At 37.0% G+C, this 12,219-nt stretch overlaps 1 protein-coding gene across 2 annotated transcripts in view; it reads left to right on the top strand.

Moving 5' to 3' along the window:
• The window catches only part of TTLL7 (tubulin tyrosine ligase like 7), a 166,100-nt gene that overhangs the window by 88,464 nt on the left and 65,417 nt on the right, over positions 1 to 12,219 (top strand). For both annotated transcript variants that reach the window (XM_004369093.3, XM_023731455.1), the window contains 2 exons: positions 3,887 to 4,045; positions 11,492 to 11,586. In XM_004369093.3, coding sequence (XP_004369150.1) covers positions 3,887 to 4,045; positions 11,492 to 11,586 — 254 coding nt within the window. The remainder of the gene's footprint in view (positions 1 to 3,886; positions 4,046 to 11,491; positions 11,587 to 12,219) is intronic.

The following is a 12,219-nucleotide window of genomic DNA, read 5'->3' as shown; positions in this document are numbered from 1 at the left end:
TTCTGTTCCTTTACCAAAAATTTCACTTCCATATAGGTTTGATTCTTAGGGAAAGTCTTTGTGAAAATGGTGAAGCTGTTGGGGCAGAAAGAAAAATCAGCATCATTAAGTTTTACATACATTCATTTTAAGTGGTACTTTTCTCACATAATTGAATTAGGAGAAAGTAATTGGTGCAAATGGTTAAATTACTCAGCTGCTAACTGAAAGGTTGGAGGTTGGAGTCTACCCAGAGGTGCCTTGGAAGAAAGGGTTGGTGATCTACTTCTGAAAAATCAGCCATTGAAATCCCTATGGAGCATGGTTCTCTTCTTACATACATGAGCTCACCATGAGTCAGAATTGACTTTATGGCAACTGGTTGGTTTAGGTTTTTTTTTTTTAGTATACAACTAAGATTAATATTAATAAGAGGATATGGAAATTATCTTTTCTGTTAGAACCCAAAGTATAATTTTTAGATATGACTGTCTCCTGAACATGACCAGTGTGGGCCTTTTAAGCTCTGACACATTTCGTGATCTCTTCTATAAATGGGTATATTTGCATCATTCTTGGTTACATTAGTTAGACTGTATAATAATAACTAATAAATAATCAATACGTAATAACCAATAAATTAGTAACTTTTCCTAGTACTTTTCTTACAATTACCTTGTCAAACTCTGCATTTATGCAATTATTTGAAGATTCAATTACTTTATTAAGAATTATAAATACTATATATAAATATCTGTTTAAGGTGAGTCAGTGGGATAATATATTGTAAAAAGAGAATACCAGGATGAGGTCACTGAAGTAAATTTTTATCTTAATGCTTCAGTTTCCAAATTCCATGAAGTTAGGACTTTTTAAATGACCTTTTTTTTAGGAGTTATTTGTCTAAAAAGTAATCATCTATATATGAATGCTGACTTTCATCAATACCCTCTATCAAGAACAGAGCTGTGTGCTTTTTACTGGTCAAGAATAAATAAGAAATTAATAGAAAATCAGGGTATTTTAAAAGGATTAAAATCACTCATCACTCATAAAACCATCCTTACTGAATACTTTTTATATACTTAAGGTACAACTCTACAAACTATTTCAAAGCAATGCCACTATGTTGAAAATTCTCAAAAGCATTTGTAGGATTTGTGCTTGGTTCTATCACTCCTGATTTTCACATATACTTGCAATCTTGCTTTCATATTCCTAAAAGTGTGTTGTTTTCTACATAGCAAAACCACATATTTATAATTCAGGGTGTATTAATTAATTTTCACATTTTTTCCCCAGCCTGTCTTATTTTACAAAGACACATACTAGCCAAAGTTTTAACCTTTCCCCCCTACTTTTAAGTGGTTCCAGTAATACCTTCAAAGATTTATATGAAATAACTTTTTGTCCTTTATATTGATATAGTGTGGTGTTACCATACATTTATTTTGGACAGAATTTTCTGAGAACAGCTCTCACAACATCTCCAACACTTATTCCCACGTATGATGAGAGCTGGGATTCTGGGTAAATAGAGTGGTCATCCTTTATTTTACCTTTGTTCTCCCATACAATAAATATTGCTCACACCATGTAGTAGAATGTATGTATCTGACCTGACATATGAGGTGGAGTTCTAGAGGAATAATAAAATAACAGTAACAATGGTAGTAGTTAAGCAGCTAGGCGTCCCTCGATGGTTCAAGTGGGCAACACACTCAGCTGCTAACTGAAAAGTTGGAGGTTCAAGTCCACCCAGAGGCACTGTGAAAGAAAGGCCTGGTGATGTACTTCCGAAAAATCAGCCATTGGAGACTCTATGGAGCACAGTTCTACTCTGACACACATAGGGTTGCTACGAGTCAGAGTCAACTTGACTGCGACTGGTTATTAGTTAGTTAAGCAGCTAATACTTTTTGACAGTTTACTCTGTTCTAGACACTATGCTAAGAGTTTTGCATGTAATCACATTTTGTCCTTACGTCAATCTTTTGTGGCAGATACTATTGCTATTCCCAAATTACATTTGGGAATAATGAGACTCATGAAGTTTAAGCAACATGACCAAACTGGCATGGCTTGGAAGTAGGAAAGCCACGAAGAAACCCAGGAAGTCTGGCTTCTTCAGAACCAAGTTCTTAACCACTGTGCAGTATTGCCTATATTTGTAAATAGACAGTCAAAAAGACAGTATATTCAAAGCAAAAATGAACAAGACAATATTTCCACAACCCATAGCTTGTTTTCAAACTACAGTAGAATAACCTTTCCTTCATTATCATTAGTAACTCATCCTAGAAGTATTATGTGTTTTCTTATAGAAAATGTTGGTAGCCAAGTATTTAATTAGCAGTACTCTCATTTCAGATAAGCTTTATGAACTACAAAGACATTATTGTACAAAGACAACTGACTCTTACAGGTTCTGCCTGCCTAGCCCTTTCAGGCTTTGTCTAAGTGGTTTTACAGTGTAGTTTGTGAACTAATTTACTCTTGGAATTTTTTTCTTTCCTACTATCCTCACCCTTGTCTGTATTGTTACTGAGAAGAGTAGCATATGCTCCTACCCTTATTTTATTTAACAAATAGAAGCCACATATATCAAGTTTTATTTTATTGTTCACAGTTGTTTTTTTTTTTTTTTAAGATGTGCACAAGAAGAAAATTTATTCTGGCCTTTTTCAAGGTCATTTTCACATTATTTGCTTTTTATTTATTTATTGTTGTACTTTAAGTGAAAGTTTAGAATTCAAGTTAGTCTCACACAAAAATTTAAGCATACATTGTTATGTGACCCTAATTGCTCTCCCTATACTGTGACAGCACATTTCTCCTTTCCACCCCTGATTTCCTGTGTCTGTTCAACCAGCTTCTGACCCTTTCTGACTTCTCATCTCAACCCCAGACAGAAGCTGCCCATTTAGTCTTACGTATCTACTTGAGCTAAGAAGCATACTCTTCACGAGTATCATTTTATGTCCCATAGTCCAGTCTAATCTTTGTCTGAAGAGTTGGCCTCGGGAATTATTTTAGTTCTAGGTTGACAGAGAGTCCGGAGGCATGCTTTCTGGGGTTCCTCCAGTCTCAGTCAGACCATTAAGTCTGGTCTTTTTACTAGAATTTGACTTCGGCATCCCGCTTTTCTCCTGCTCCATCAGGGACTATCTGTTGTGTTCCCTGTCAGGGCGGTCATTGGTGGTAGACACACAGATGTTTTTGGAGCCACTACTAAATGCTATGTGAGTCCTAGTGGTGCAATGGTAAAATGCTTGGTTGCTACCAAAAGGTTGGTGGTTTGAATCTACTAGCCACTCAGCAGGAGAAAGATGTGGCAATCTGCTTCCGTAAAGATTACAGCCTAAGAAATTTTATGGTGCAGTTCCGCTCTGTCACATGGGGTTGCTATGAGATGGAATGGAATTAATGGCACCCAACAACAACAACTAAATGCTAGCCATTATTGTAGGTCCTAGGAATGGAGTCATAAATAAAACAAAGACTCTACTCTAACAAAAAAAAGAAAAATATCAGCTGGTTATATGCGTGTGTGGCATTAACTAGGGTGATGTAAGCATTGGTGGGTGGCTACTTTTGACTTGGATGTCAGGGAAGGTCTCTCTGAATATCAAGGAGCCACGTGTGGGAATATTTGGGGGAAGAGTATTTTAGGCATAGTGAACAGCCAGTGCAAAGGGCTTAAGGCAGGAGGCAGTGTCACTTGAGAAACCCTAAAAGGGCAAATATGGCTGGAGAATAGTAGACTGGGGGAAGAATTGGATGAAATGAAAACAGCAGCGGCAGCTGCTAGGAAGCTAGTTCATAGGCCCAGGTCATATTTCCACATATGTAAATGAGATACAAAGTGATAAGACATTTTTACCTCTTTTTATGACAATCCTTATAGGAATTGGTGGTAAAGACTTTGATTGTAGCAGAACCTCACGTCCTGCATGCTTATCGAATGTGCAGACCTGGTCAACCTCCAGGAAGTGAAAGTGTCTGCTTTGAAGTCTTGGGATTTGATATTTTGTTGGATAGAAAACTAAAGCCATGGCTTCTGGAGGTAAGGCATTCTTTAAAAAGAAAGAAGTTATCACTGTTCTTGTGTGTTAAAACAAATGCTTTTTAATGCCCTGTATACTTATTAAAAGTGGGTACTTGGCATAGTGGTCTTATTAATTGAGCAGAATGAAGCTTGAATGGAGTGAGGCGATGAGGGGGAGAAGAAAATGAAAATTCAGGAAATAAAACAGTTCCAGGAATGAGTCCATATGTATTTGATGTTAACTTCTCACATTAGTATTGAGTGAATTTCTAGTCCAGGAATTTTGAATGTATGTGTGAATCTGTGTTTACTGATTTGGTGTCTACTTGCTCTATTATATCCTTAATCTCATGGCTCCTACCACCTCTTGACTTCTGGATATCGTCTTCCCACTGTGTGGGTGCCTGGGCTCCAGGATCATGGCATTCTTGCCCCTTCTTTTTTGTGTCTCCCCTTCAAATTCTCTAAGAGGAGAGAAACTCCAGTTGGTTCATAAATCAGTATTCATTAACCTCATCCAGGTGGCATGAATTCTCCTTTATGGCCATATTATATACCTCAGAGTCCCCTCATATCAGCCTGTCAACTCTATGCCTTTGGGTTTACTGCCAATCCCTGGCATGGTCAGGGTTGCCATTATTTTTCTTGGTTATAAAAAGTCATTTAAGAACATTTGGGAAATATGGAATAATAAAAAGAGAAAATAAAGATTATGTCTGTATATGATTTTTATATCTTTCCTGCCAGTCATATGTATGTTTACATTATATATGGAAGAAACCTTAGAAGTCATGTGCCCCAGCAGTACCCCATCTACTCATACCCTCTAAGCTGCCTGACCTGGGGTCACAGACCCTTCGCATGGCCGCTGAAATACTGTGTTTAGGAAACTTAATTAGGAAAACATCAAACATCTAAACATTCAGTTTTTGCTGAATTAGTTACATCTTCAGGAACATATTGTTATAGAAGATGTCATCAACAAGCTATCTTTCATTTTAAATTGATGATCTCCCTTTTTACTAGTGATTTCTAAATTGGAAGTTACATCTGTAATATAAAGGTCCACATAAGCACATTGAATATAATAGCTGAGATCAAGATATTCAAAATATATATTTGGGGAAAGAACACTTTTCCATTTTGAGGGCCAAAGGTTTTTTGTGTGTATTTTCAATCTACTAGTAACAAATGATGTGTATTATATTTTCAAACAAATATAGTTCTCTCTGTTAGTCATTCAAATTTTGCTCCTGTCCGTGTCCTGGAAAAGGAGCCTTGGTGTTGAAGTGCTTAAACTCTTGGCTACTAATCAAAAGGTTCCTTAAAGATTACAGCCTTAGAAATCCTATGGGGCAGTTCTCCTCTGTCCTATAGGGTTGCTATGAATCAGAATTGGCTCTATGGCAACGGGCTTGGTTTTGGTTCGTTGTGCTAGAAATAAGATTAATTTCAGAAGTTTTGCCATCCCTTTGCTTCTACCCTTCCTTGGATATAAAAGGTCTTGGACTATGCACTATGGACTTTTCAACTTACTAAGGCCTGACATTTTCTTCTTTAGGTTTACTACTTAGTCTGCAGTCATCCTGTCCTGTTCTTAGCTGTATCTTTGTCGGCCCATCCTAGTGTCTTTTATCCTTCACGGAGTGAAGAAGTTCAGGCACTGCATGAGGTGGAACTGAAAGGATAGTAGGGACTAACGACTTTTACAGATAGTTTAGTTACCTGTTCTTAAAAGCATCTGCCTAAATGGGGTTTCTTATTACCTTGGTGAATCACAATGATGAAATAGTTGAATTCTGTACTTTTTTTCAAAGGCTCAAAATACTATTGTTCGTATTAATGTATCATCATTCTCCATTTATTCTTTCATCATTTCCAGATCCATCAGAACTGTTAAAAAAAACTCCACAATAATCAAGACTTGTGGATAATGAATATTTATTATATTAAAACAGTCAAAAGAATTTTACTTAGATCTTTTTTCTTTGTATTTTGCTCCCAGCTGAAATTGTGGTGGGTCTAAGATACATTGCTAAAAACCTTTGGCACCACCAAATGGAATAAGGTAGAAGGTGCTTCTGAGAACGTGATCACTTTTAGGTAACCAGAATAATTACAGATGATCAGTAGTGAAAAAATTTCAGAAAATTTCAAGCACTAAAAAACATTTTTAGGGAAAAAAATGTAAATTGAGTGAAGTGTGAATATACTGCCAATACTTTACCTGTAAGTTAATTTTGACAAGGAGCTACTAAGTTAGTCATTGTAGTAAGCAGTGAATGTACAAGAACAATAAGACACAGTACCTGCCCTGGAGGAGGTAACATCTACTGGGGACTCAGATATGTGTTTGTATAGTGTTTTTATAGAGGGAAATGGCACAATCAATAGAGTGATTAATTCAGCATATGTGCATGTGTGTATCTGGAGTTAAAAAAATCTTTGCAGAAAAGGGAATATCTGAGCAGAATTTTTACGGCTGCAGAAGGTGTAAGGGTAGAGGCTGGGAACTGGGAGAGACAGGAGAGTGTGGAGGGGAAAGCTACCAGGCAGAGAGAGCAACACTAATTTAGGAACACAGAATCTATTATGGATACTTTAATATGTGCATAATATGATTGTTTTGATAATTATAACTATGGTTCGGACAATTAATAAACAGTATTTACTAATTTTACTTTATAATAATTTTCATTTTTCTTTCAAATGCATTTACCAGATGCTGAACTTTAAGACTCTAACATCTACTGGATTTGGTCTCTTTTAGAATGTTGTTGTTGTTAGGTGCCATCAAGTCACTTCCGACTCATAGCGACCCTATATACGACAAAACGAAACACTGCCTGGTCCTGTGCCATCCTCACAATCGTTGTTATGCTTGAGCCCATTGTTGCAGCCACTGTGTCAGTCCATTTCATTGAGGGTCTTCCTCTACTTTACCAAGCATGATGTCCTTCTCCAGGGACTGGTCCCTCCTGATAACATGTCCAAAGTATATGAGACAAAGTCTCACCATTCTTGCTTCTTCCAAGACAGATTTCTTTGTTCTTCTGGCAGTCCGTGGTATATTCAATATTCTTTGCCAACACCATAATTCAGAGGCATCATTCTTTCTTGGTCTTCCTTATTCATTGTCCAGCTTTTGCATGCATATGAGGTGATTGAAAATACCATAGCTTGTGTCAGGTGCACCTTAGTCCTCAAAGTGACATCTTTGTGTTTTTTTTTTTTAAAACTTTAAAGAGATCTTTTGCAACAGATTTGCCTAATGCAATATGTTGTTTGATTACTTGACTGCTGTTTCCATGGGCATTACTTGTGGATCCAAGTAAAATGAAATCCTTGACAATTTCAATATTTTCTCTGTTTATCATGATGTTGCTTATTGGTCCAATTGTGAGGATTTTTGTTTTCTTTATGTTAAAGTGTAATCCATATTGAAGTCGTCCATCTTCATCAGTAAGTGCTTGTCGTGGATCAAATTGTGCCCCCTCAAAATATTGGATTATGTCTTGAGCCAATCTCTTTTGAGATATAAAAGAGAGAAGTGAGCAGAGAGACAGGGGGACCTCATACCACCAATAAAGCAATGCCAGGAGCAGAGCGCATCCTTTGGACCTGGGGTTCCTGCACGGAGAAGCTCCTAGTCCAGGGAAAGATTGATAAGAAGAATCTTCCTCCAGAGCCAACAGAGAGAGAAAGCCTTACCCTGGAGCTGATACCTTGAATTTGGACTTCTAACCTACTTTATTGTGAGGAAATAAATTTCTTGTTGTTAAAGCCATCCACTTGTGGTATATCTGTTATAGCAGCACTAGATCACTAAGACAGTGCTTCAAATCCTCTTTGCTTTCAACAAGCAAGGTTGTGTCATCTGCATATCGCAGATTGTTAATGAGCCCTCCTCCAATCGTGATGCCACGTTCTTCTTCATATAGTCCGGATTCTCAGATTATTTGCTCAGCATACAGATTGAATAAGTATGGTGAAATGATACAACCCTGACACACACCTTTCCTGACTTTAAACCACGCAGTATCTCCTTGTTCTGTTCGAATGACTGTCTCTTGGTCTAGGTACAGGTTGCTCCTGAGTACAATTAAGTGTTCTGGAATTCCCATTCCTCACAATGTTATCCATAAATTGTTATGATCCACACAGTTGAATGCCTTTGCATAGTCAATGAAACACAGGTAAACATCTTTCTGGTATTCTCTGCTCTCAGCCACGATCCATCTGACATCAGCAATGATATCCCTGGTTCTACATCTTCTTCTGAATCTGGCTTGAATTTCTGGCAGTTCCCTGTCAATGTACTGCGGCAACTGCTTTTGAATAACCTTCAGCAAAATTTTACTTGTGTGTGATATTAATGATATTGTTAGATAATTTACACATTCTGTTGGATCACTTTCTTTGGAATAGGCATAAATATGCATCTCTTCCAATCGGTTGTCTTCCAAATTTCTTGGCATAGACGAATGAGCACCTCCAGCACTACATCTGTTTGTTGAAACATCTCAATTCGTATTCTGTCAGTTCCTGGAGCCTTGTTTATCATCAGTGCCTTCAGTGCAGCTTGGACTTCTTCCTTCAGCACCTTCAGTTCTTGATCATATATTACTTCCTGAAATGTTTGAATGTCGACAATTCTTTTTGGTACAGTGACTCTGTATTGCCTCCATCTTCTTTTGATCCTTCCTGCGTTGTTTAATATTTTCCCTGTAGAATCCTTCAATATTGCAATTTGAGGCTTAAATTTTTTTCTTCAGTTCTTTCAGTTTGAGAAATGCCGAGCGTATTCTTCCATTTTGGTTTTCTAACTGTAGGTTTTTGCACATTTCATTATAATACTTTACTTTGTCTTCTCAAGGCGCCCTTTGAAATCCTCTGTTCAGCTCTTTTACTTCATTATTTCTTCCATTCGCTTTAGCTACTCTATGTTAAGAGGAAGTTTCAGAGTCTCTTCTGACATCCATTTTGGCCTCTTCTTTCTTTCCTATCTTTTTAATGACCTTTTACTATCTTCACGTATGATGTCCTTGATGTCATTCCACAACTCATCTAGTCTTCAGTCATTAGTGTTTTAGAATAGTGTAGAGAATGAGAACCGAAGAACCATCAACATGACAGCGTAGAGTTTTGGCTACATAGAGCCCTGTCTAATTTTCAGAGTTTCTTGTCAGCCATTTCTGATTCTTCTTTTATTTTTTCCTTTGGCTTTCTTATAAAACTTATCAAACAAATGAACAAACAAACACCAACAACCTTGAATGCTTACATGAATTGAAAAAGCTTTTCTACCATTCTGCATGTTAGTACATTTTATTTGGGTACGATTTTTTAAGACATTTATTTTATATGACAGTAGAGGGAAGCATCTGAAATAGGAAGAAGAAGGAAAGATCTGAGGGTACGTTATACCAACTAACATCCTTGAAGAGGGCTATGCCTGACAGAATTCAAGACTGCAATTTTGGAATGGAACACCTAAGGAGTTCTGTAAAGAGAGATAACATTTCAAAGAAACACTTAAACATCAGTTCCTAAATGCCTGGTTTGTTTTATAATCCTTTACATGCAGTAGCAGGCTATTATTGCTTGTATTACAGATTCCAGAGATTTCAATTTGTAATACAAATGGCTGAAACATTTTTTGTATATATTACTTAACCCTTTTCTGCACTTGTAAAAGGAAGTGCTTCGAACTCTAAAATAGCACATAATGAACTTTTCTCAAATTTACCTGGAATGAATGGGTGTTCCTGCAATTTCCAGGCCACTCCCAGCCTCTTGAGACCACATCACAATGACAGGAATATGTTCATCACCTACCCTGGTGGGGTAGTGGTTAAGAGCTACATCTATTAACCGTAAGGTCGACAGTTCGAATCCACCAGGCGCTCCTTGGAAACTCTATGTGGGCAGTTCCACTGTGTCCTACAGTGTTGCTTTGAGTTGGAGTTTTTGTTTTGTTTTGTTTTTCTAAATCAGAAATCCACAAAAGAGTCAAAACACAGGATGGCATATCTCTAGACAGGGAATACCATGCATTCATCAAAATTCTGGCATGAAATAATTTCCTGATATATTGTTAAAGGAAAATGTTGGATTATAAAATAGTATTGTTAGTATAGAGCCCCGGTGGGGCAATATTTAAGAGCTTGGCAAAGGGTCAGCAGTTTGAATCCACCACCTGCTTCTTGGAAACTCTATGCGGCAGTTCTACTCTGTCCCATAGGGTTGCTATAAGTTGGAAAGGACTTGATGGCAACAGGTTTGGTTTGGTTTTATAGTTAGTATAGACATGTATTTGTAAAGTAAAACGAATATTTTAAATAGGCGTGCGTAGAAACTACCTGGAATGCTGTTTACCAAATTGTTAACAATAACACTAGATAGTGAGATTACAGGTAACCTTTTTTTCTGTTTGTTGTTTACTAATTTTTCTTTAGTGAACCTGTGCTACATTACCAATTAATGTAATTAATATTCCTGGATGATTTCTTGAATATAACGTGGTGTTTCCTGCAGCTGCCAGTTGTAGAACGCATGCCATCAGTTGTTTTCTCTCTTATGGTTATGGCTTTGTATAATAAGCTCCTTTCCTTATGACTAGTAGCACACTTCTTTTTTGGGATAGTCTGTGGTGGCCACAGAGCTAAGCTGTAGCATTGAACTCATTAGTAGTATTCTAACCAACTGAACTAATTAATTTTCTTAACAACCGTTATTATTCCAATTACATTTTCCTAACAACAAAAAATATCAACAAGAACAAAGACCGAAACAAAAACCCCAGCTCTTGAAGGGGTAGCATATTGCATAATGCATATTAGGGTGTAGACAGTTACTTATTTTTCATTTTAATGAAAATAATAGAGGAAAGTAGAACAGCCACAAATAGCTCATTTATTCACATTTGTCCTTATACAGTTAGAAAAGCTCATAGTATGCAGCTACCCTTAATAGTATTTTCTGAGTAATATAGTCAATGGCTTTGGCAATGAAAATTGATGAATTATTGTTTGAGCCAGGTAGAGAGAAACAAAATTTTTGTTTCAGGCAGCAATAGATAAATTCATCAGAAAGATCTGAAACAGTGAAAGAGAGGGCACTGTGTTTCAATGTATTAAATGCATGCATGCATTCAATTATTGCTATATTGGTAACATGAATATTGCTTATTATTACTGTTCTTCCAACTTTTTTTTTTATCAGGACAAGTCATTTTTAATTTCCTTAAACTTAAAACCTAGAGTGCATGGAGAGAGTGAAGAGCAGAGAGGCAGATGATGCTGACAGGGCAGACCTGAGCTGGGGAAGGGAAGTGGCAATAGTAACTGGGCCATCTACTGTGTAAAGCTTTGGGGATCCCATGTAAGATTAACAAATATGTATTGAATATTTATTGACCTTTCAACATTTGACTACTTTAATTATTTTCTTTGTAACTTTCAGATTAATCGAGCACCAAGCTTTGGAACTGATCAGAAAATAGATTATGACGTAAAAAGGGGAGTGCTGCTCAATGCACTGAAGCTACTAAACATCAGGTAAAGTATTTCCTCTATCCTTTGGGTTCCACATTTGACATAGAAGAATCATTTGTACATAAAATTGGCTTGTAAAATTTTTTTTTTTGTATTCTGAAGGAGTTTATTGATTCTTTAAATCCATTTAGTTTCTTTCTTTCTTTTTTTATATCTCTTCCCTTCCTCTCACATACTGCATTTCCTATTCTCCACACGCTGCTGTCTACCTCATTCACAGTCACCACCCCTCTGTCAGTAGAGGCTTGTGTTTTGCAATGATGTTGAACAGGTCTCAGTGGAGCTTCCAGACTAAGACAGACTAGGAAGAAAGGTCTGGCAATCTTTCAAAAATCGAGCAATGAAAACTCTATGGATTACAACAGTCTAATCTGCATCCGATCATGGGGTTGATGTAGGATTGGGCAGCGTTTTGTTCTGTTGTGCATGGGGTTGCCAGGAGTTGGGGACCAACTCAATAGCAGCTATCAGCAACAGCCTGCAGTAAAAGTGGTTAAATTACAGTGTTGGTATAGTTATTTAATAGAGTAAGAGGTCAGACTGGAGAATACCTTAGCGACCCTCGATCTTCCTCGTTTTACAAATGAAGAAACTAAAGCACAGAGAGGTCATCCAGGAATTAAAAAAATCTTAAAC

This window comes from Trichechus manatus, unplaced genomic scaffold, assembly GCF_000243295.1.
Source record: "Trichechus manatus latirostris isolate Lorelei unplaced genomic scaffold, TriManLat1.0 scaffold00003, whole genome shotgun sequence".
NCBI lineage: Eukaryota > Metazoa > Chordata > Mammalia > Sirenia > Trichechidae > Trichechus > Trichechus manatus.
The sequence above is the reverse complement of the archived record's forward strand: the minus strand, read 5'-3'. Positions and strand labels throughout refer to the sequence as shown.